At 38.6% G+C, this 7,603-nt stretch overlaps 2 protein-coding genes across 2 annotated transcripts; one reads left to right on the top strand and one right to left on the bottom strand.

Moving 5' to 3' along the window:
- Positions 1-3,282: 3,282 nt before the first annotated feature.
- On the top strand, positions 3,283-5,473 carry LOC131639267 (malate synthase, glyoxysomal; the record flags this gene model as incomplete). Its single annotated transcript, XM_058909763.1, has 4 exons — positions 3,283-3,654; positions 3,883-4,208; positions 4,321-4,651; positions 4,794-5,473. Coding segments are annotated over 4 exons (1,686 nt in total), but the record flags the coding sequence as incomplete, so codon positions are not given.
- An 82-nt stretch (positions 5,474-5,555) lies between these two features.
- LOC131639272 (uncharacterized protein At5g41620-like) lies at positions 5,556-7,399 on the bottom strand. Its single transcript, XM_058909767.1, has 2 exons — positions 7,076-7,399; positions 5,556-6,879 (listed from the first exon to the last, which is right to left on the bottom strand). Exons 1-2 carry the CDS (start codon positions 7,298-7,300, stop codon positions 5,704-5,706), a joined length of 1,401 nt encoding a protein of 466 aa, XP_058765750.1. The 5' UTR covers positions 7,301-7,399; the 3' UTR covers positions 5,556-5,703.
- Between the last annotated feature and the right edge of the window lie 204 nt (positions 7,400-7,603).

The raw sequence follows: 7,603 nt of genomic DNA, 5'->3' as shown, positions 1-7,603 counted from the left end.
TGTGACTGGAACTGTGGAGTTCAGACTGGAGGACAGAGTTATGGTTTGGACCATTGGTTTCTAAAGGAAGGTCAGAAGAAACCTCAGGGTTGTGACTGGAGTTATGAGTGTGACCATTGGTTTCTAAGGGCAAAGGTGACCTAGTATGTAGAATAGGTTCAGAGATGGGTGAACTGTATTCATTAGCAGAGCTGCTAGAAGTAGTCTGTTGTTGTAAACTAGGAGAGGAGTTGGTAATATCAAAGATGTCAGATATGTCTGTGGAATTGGGAGATTGATGGGACATATCATGATCATCATATAGGACAGGAGAGGATAGAGGAAAAATGGAAGAACTAACAGCCTGAGACTTATTAAAAGGAAAAAATGATTCATAGAAGATAACATGTCTAGAGACAAAGATGCTATGAGATTGAATATCATATAGAATATAGCCTTTGGTTCCATCTTTGAAGCCAAGAAAGACAGTTTTGCGAGCCCTTTGGTCAAATTTTGTCTTATGGAGTTGATTGGATGTAGCATAACTTAAACATCCAAAGACCTTCAAGTGGACAAGAGAGGGAGGTTGACCATATAACAGTTCATAAGGAGACTTTAGTTTGAGAAGAGGTGTAGGTAACCTGTTAATGATATGGACAGCATGTTGGACACAGAAGTTCCACATGTTCAGAGGAATTTTAGAATGAAAGAATAAGGCTCTAGCTACATTTAACAAATGTTGATGTTTCCTTTCAACCACCCCATTTTGTTGGGGTGTGTAAACACATGACTTTTGGTGGATAACACCTTTGGATAGAAAGAAATTGGAGAGAGTAAGAAACTCAGTCCCATGGTCAGACCTAAAACATTTAAGCTTAGTTTGAAACTGATTTTCTATAAAGGCAAGGAATTGTATTATACTGACTTTGGCTTGATCTTTTGATTTAAGAAAAATAATCCATGTAAATCTACTAAAATCATCAACAAGAGTGAGGAAATATCTGTGACCAAGCATGGAAATGGTAGAAAATGGGCCCCAAATATCAGCATGTAAGATTTCAAAAATTGCATTAGATTTTGAAGTACTATGAGGGAAAGATAATCTCTTTTGTTTGCTAAAGTGACAAGCATCACAAGGAGTATCAGTAATACATTTTGAAGGTATAAAAGGGAAAAGTTTTGATACATTTTGTAGACCTATATTAGATATATGTCCTAGTCTAAAGTGCCAAAGTGTGTGAGCATTCTGATGTGGAGAGGACTGCTGAGCAGCAGAGTGATAAGCAAGCTTATGGTGGGATGTGTCCAGCACATATAGGCCTCTTTGAATCCTAGCTGTACCAATCATTTCCTTGGAATGATTCTGCAGAATGGTACAGGATTCATTAGTAAAGTGCACTGCACAATCATTGGTTTTGACAAGTTTTGCTATGGAGAGTAAGTTGACATTAAAACTAGGTATATACAGGACATGATGAATTGTTAAAGTTGGGGAAAGAGCTATACTACCAGACAAGGAAGCAGTGACATGAGAACCATTGGGTAGAGTAACATGAATGGGAACTATGGCCTTATAGGACAGAAAACAAGTTAAATCATAAGCTATGTGGTCAGTGGCACCAGTATCTAATATCCATAGATGAGATTGCTTACCACTTTCAGTTTGAGTAGGAGAGTGAAACACAAAGGGAGATGTGGAAATAGAGTTGGCTTGGGTTTTAAGCTTTGACTGTTGAATCAATTCCAAGAGGCTTTGATATTGCTCTTGAGTAAAACCAATCGAAGGCTGAGAAGAATTTTGCTTATTGGAGTCCTGACCTGTTTCAACAGAAGCAACAGACTGATTATGAGGAAGAGAAGGAGCAGGTTTTCCTTTACCTTTAGAGCCTGGAGGAAATCCATGTTTGAGGAAACATGTTTCAATAGTGTGATTTGTCCTTCCACAGTGAGTGCAAATGCGATTTTGCCCCTTTGCACCACCATAACCTTGTGATTTGCCTCTGAAATTGTTGCCAGTGTTGTAAGTGCTTCCATTTTGGCCAGTCTTGCCATGAGTGTTGCCAAAGCTATTGCCAGAAGAAGAGTTGAAGGCTGTGACCTCTTCAGATGCAGGTGTAGCTGATTGAGAACTATGTAACTCTCTTTCTTGCTGTATGACTAGAGCAAAGGTCTTGTCAATATCAGGTAAAGGCTGCATCATCATTATCTGAGTTTTGGATTGAGAAAATTTCTCATTCAATCCCTTGAGAAATCGGATGACATAATCTTGTTCTCTATACTTACGGATTGAGGCTAAAGCACCGCATGAACATTGAATAGCGCAAGAACAAGCAGGAATAGGTCTATATGCTTCTAACTCATCCCACATGACCTTCATTTGAGTAAAGTAATTAGAAACGTCGAGATTACCTTGACGAAACTTGTATAGATCTTCTTGTATATCGGAGACGCGAAAGATATCGCCCTGAGAAAAGCGGATTTGCAGGTTTCGCCATACGCCAACAGCACTATCAATCCATAGAACCGATTTGGCAATTGATTCTGATATCGATCTGTGAATCCAGGCCAGCACCATGGTATTGCATCGAATCCAAGGAGCGTAAAGAATATCAGAAACAGGGGGTTTTGGAAGCGAACCATCGATGAACCTTTCTTTATTTTTCGAAATCAATGCAATGTGCATTGACCTAGCCCAAGTATGATAATTCTTGTCATCAAGAAGCGGTGTGACAAGAACAAGAGATGGATTCTCATTCGGATGTAGGTAATATGGATTTGACGAATTCGTAGCGAAGTCTGCAAAGCTCTGGAACGCCATCGAAGATTGAATTTGCGGAAGAACAGAGTAAAGGTGACGAACGAAGATTGCGAAAGGAAAAGTGAAACAAGGAGTGAAAAACGCTCCAAAACTGAAAAGAAATCAGTGTGGCAATCGAGTTCGAACAAGAGAAGAAGAAGAACGATGGCTACCAGAGCTTCTTAAGCTCTGATACCATGTTAATGGTGGTAAACTCACCATAAAACTCCATGTTAAAGTGATGAAGAAGCATAACAGAAAGTGGTTACACCAAGAAAGAAACAGAATGCACAGAGATAGAGTTATGAAAATAGCAACTTCTTCATTAGAGAGTAGCATAGCTTACAAGATGATATTTATATGTACATGGATAAGATAGGGATATCTTAGCAATCCTATCTGCTGATGTGGCAGAGTATACTACTCTAAAGCTATGTACAGTATATCTAAATATATACATGGTATATATACAAGTAATATAGAGTAGAGAATACTAGCTATATTAACACCCTTCAACAACAAAAGAGAAGCAAACCAACTCTAACTATTATGTACCAGAAGGAGTTGAAGTTCTTGGACGATACGATGCAGAGTTTGCGAAAATCCTCACTAAAGATGCTTTGAAATTTGTTGCTGATTTACAACGTGAGTTCAGAAGCCATATAAAATATGCACTAGAGTGCAGAAAAGAAGCAAAGAGAAGATACAATGAAGGAGCTCTACCAGGTTTTGATCCAGCAACTAGATGCATAAGAGAAGGGGAATGGATGTGTGCACCTGTTCCATCAGCTGTCTCTGATAGGAAAGTTGAGATCACTGGTCCGGTCGAGAGAAAAATGATCATCAATGCTCTTAACTCCGGAGCTAAAGTCTTTATGGTTAGTAACTTAGTACTAGAACATGCATAATGCATGCGTGATTCGTGTGCGCGTGCGCTGTTTACTTTTAAAAAAAAAGTTTTATGAAGACTAATAGTTTGAAGACTATTATTGTGTTTAAAAAGTCTAACTTGACTTGAGCCCGAAGTAAGATAAACCATAGGCACCTGGCAATCGATCTGTCTAACTATTTTGAGATACTTATTTATTTTGTTTTGATATTCTAAGGCTGATTTTGAGGATGCGCTGTCACCGAGCTGGGAGAATCTTATGAGAGGGCAAGTGAACTTGAAGGATGCTGTGGCTGGAACCATAACATTCCATGACAAAGGTAGAAACAAAGTTTATAAACTGAATGATGAGATAGCAAAGCTTTTTGTGCGAACGAGAGGTTGGCACTTACCTGAAGCTCATATTCTGATTGATGGTGAGCCTGCAACTGGTTGTCTTGTTGATTTTGGTCTATACTTTTACCATAATCACTCAACTTTCCGGCGTACTCAAGGTGGTGGTTTTGGCCCTTTCTTTTACCTTCCCAAAATGGAGCATTCAAGGTAATATAATAACTTATGAGCCAAAGACCAGAGATAAAATGGTTTACTTGTTGAACAAGTTTCATGCTTTTATAGAAATTAGTTTTATAACTAAGTGTGATTTGATTGACAGAGAAGCTAAGATATGGAACAAAGTGTTTGAAAAGGCGGAGAAGATGGCGGGAATTGAAAGAGGAAGCATCAGAGCAACTGTTCTGATTGAAACACTTCCCGCAGTGTTTCAAATGGATGAAATTCTGTATGAGCTCAGAGATCATTCTGTTGGTCTGAACTGTGGGCGTTGGGATTACATTTTCAGTTATGTTAAGACTTTCCAAGCTCATCCAGACCGGTTGCTACCCGATCGGGTCCAAGTTGGCATGACTCAACACTTCATGAAGAGCTACTCGGAACTTCTTATCAGGACATGTCATAGGCGCGGCGTACACGCCATGGGAGGAATGGTATGTAATATGGACGATACAGATGTGGCTGACTGTGTGCAATTACATCGTACACAAACCAAATCATAAATAGAAATCTTATCAAATTATATATGTGTGTATATTTTGTGCATAATGTTTCTTAGTTCAATGTACTCAACAGGCTGCTCAAATTCCGATTAAAGACGATCCGGTGGCTAATGAGGCGGCACTAGAATTGGTTAGAAAAGATAAACTTAGGGAAGTGAAGGCAGGTCATGATGGAACATGGGCTGCACATCCCGGTCTAATTCCATCATGTATGGAGATTTTCACCAAAAACATGGGAAATGCACCTAATCAGATAGCAATAATCAAACACGAGGACGCTGCAAAGTTAACCGAAGAAGATCTCTTGCAGATACCTAGAGGAGTCCGGACGATGGAAGGTTTACGGTTGAATACAAGGGTTGGAATTCAGTATGTGGCAGCATGGCTAACAGGATCAGGCTCTGTGCCTCTTTACAATCTCATGGAAGATGCCGCGACTGCTGAGATTAGTAGGGTTCAGAATTGGCAGTGGCTTAAGTATGGAGCTGAACTTGATGGCGATGGACTCGGAGTGAAAGTGAGCAAAGAACTTTTCGGTAGAGTTGTTGAAGAAGAGATGGTTAGGATTGAAAATGAGGTTGGAAATGATAAGTTCAAGAAAGGAATGTATAAGGATGCTTGCAAGATCTTCACTAGGCAATGCACTTCACCAACACTTGATGATTTTCTCACTCTTGATGCCTATAATTATATTGTCATAGTTCACCCTGTCGAAGTTTCAAAGCTTTGAAATTTGAACTTCTTCATACTTCATTGTGCTTGATAATATTTTGAATTATGTATTGTGTTCTAAGTTGTCCCTTATATTTTTAATTACTTCTTACGTTTATGTATAATCGAAAAGAATAAAGTTTGTGATTATAGCTATTTTGAATGATACCAATTCTGATCATCAATCTCATAATATACAAATAGCAAAAGATTCATGTGTAGAAGATGGTTTTACAAAAATTTGATGAAAGATCTTAGTGTTTTCTAATTAATCAAGAAGTGCTTTTTCCACCTTTAGACCTACTTCTCTGTCTCTCTAGTCTTGCTTCAAGTAGTTTTGCCATCAATGTGTTTTCCTTTACTCCCTTTGGCGATTTGGTTGAAGACTCGGTTTCGCCAAAACCTGAAGCAATCAACTTTGATTTCCACAGTTTTATGTTGTCTTCTTTCATTTCACTTGATTTCTTCTCCACCAAGCAACTCTTATTATTATTATTATTATCATTACACGACATAACCTCTTTCATGATTGAACTTTTTCTTCCTTTATTTTCTCGATGGAGCTCAGTAGCGTTGTTTCTTCGTGATCTGGAGCCGACTTTTCTGAGTCCTTCAACGATAATGATCTCTTTCGGTTCAAACCAGTCACTACCAACGGAATCTTCCTGATCCATATTTTGAGGTCCACTTGCAGCATCTTGCAGTGAAAAGGACTCCATAGAATGAATTTCCTTGAGCTCCTTGGGCGAGGAGTAACCGTATTTTCTAAAATCCACGCAACGTTTTGCACGAAGAAACGTTTCTATATCAAAACCTAACCTGTCCACAATTGAAAATCTCTCTATGAGATCACTGCCAGATTGTGCTAACTTCATTTGCGCGCGCTCGTCAAGCCAAGCTTCTGAAATATGAAGCACTAACTGATCAGCGCTATTCTCTTTAACTTCAACATATTCAGAATCGCGCCTAAGACAACGCATTTCATGTTCATAACTTTTTATTCCTTTGGCAAACTCGCCACACAAATTCTCCAATAGAATCCGCGCTTTTCTCTCTCGCTCCAGGTTTCTCAAACAACCAGAGAACAAAGACTTCACTTCAGAAAGCTCCCTAGCTAACTTCCATTGCAAGCTTTCGGAGTCCTTTCGCAACACTCTCTCATCTTCAAGCTCTTCATGAATCGATTGTACAGCCGCTTTAATTCTATCGCGTTCTTTGCTCTTTCTAACAAACTTTTCCATTGTAATTTTCTTCATTAACCTCTCCATTTCCCGCGTGTTTATTTGGTTCTCCCGTACTAACTCCTTCATCCGTGCTCGAGAGCGACCTAGTTCCGTTTTTAAAGCTTTCACTGCTGATATATTTGATTCTAGTTGCTCTTCAAGACTCCATATTCTGTTTAGTACATTAAGTAACCGCGCAGAAGTTGCACGGCTATATGGCGCCACCTGATCAAAGCAAATAACATATACATCATTCTGTATACTATTAAGAAATGTGGTTAGGCCTAACTCAACTATAAAAATCGGGTTGTAAGCGAGGATTGCCTCAACTTATAAAAACATGTTCAAGCCATATATTAATGCAAAACAAACAATTAGCAAAGGTCAATCATAAAAGACATGACATAAACTAAGGTTAAACCTGGTCAGATGAGGTGTTTTTGCGGCATAGACGGCTCCACCGGAGAATGCTGCCACCATGTTGAATATGCCAGAGATTGGCACAAAGTTTTCTAGCAGAAATTGTTGAAGTTAAAACAACATTATTTAGTTGAGATGGAGGTTCAAACCTCCATGTAGGTGATGGAGTAGTACAAGTTCCTCCCTTTTTCCCTACCAAAACACCTTTCTTCCACTTTTCCACCATTTCTCTTTTTGTCTCCTCTCTTACAAAGGTGAGTTTGTGTTGCTAAGAGTTACTACCAAATTTATAGCAGTTGGTTACTACTTCTTTTCATAGATGGGTCCATTGTCATTATGTACTCATTCCACAAATCCTATTTGTAGGTATATCTTTGTCCCCCCAATTGAAATCAGTTACTTTCTCTTATTCAATCATTTACTATTTATTACTATTTTTTTTAGTTTTAATTAATCTTTTTCATTTATTTAGTGAAAAATAAGTTTATAATGTAACTCATAATTTACATTTATTTGATAAAGTTTATGA

The sequence above is a fragment of the Vicia villosa genome, unplaced genomic scaffold (genome assembly GCF_029867415.1).
Source record: "Vicia villosa cultivar HV-30 ecotype Madison, WI unplaced genomic scaffold, Vvil1.0 ctg.002571F_1_1, whole genome shotgun sequence".
NCBI lineage: Eukaryota > Viridiplantae > Streptophyta > Magnoliopsida > Fabales > Fabaceae > Vicia > Vicia villosa.
This window is presented reverse-complemented; position numbering and strand designations above follow the sequence as displayed.

Coding starts and splice junctions, on each gene's coding strand:
- LOC131639272 (XM_058909767.1), bottom strand. CDS start 7,300: ATGGTGGAAAAGTGGAAGAAAGGTGTTTTGGTAGGGAAAAAGGGAGGA. Junction 6,880..7,075: donor AAAACACCTCATCTGACCAG/GTTTAACCTTAG, acceptor TGCTTTGATCAG/GTGGCGCCATATAGCCGTGC.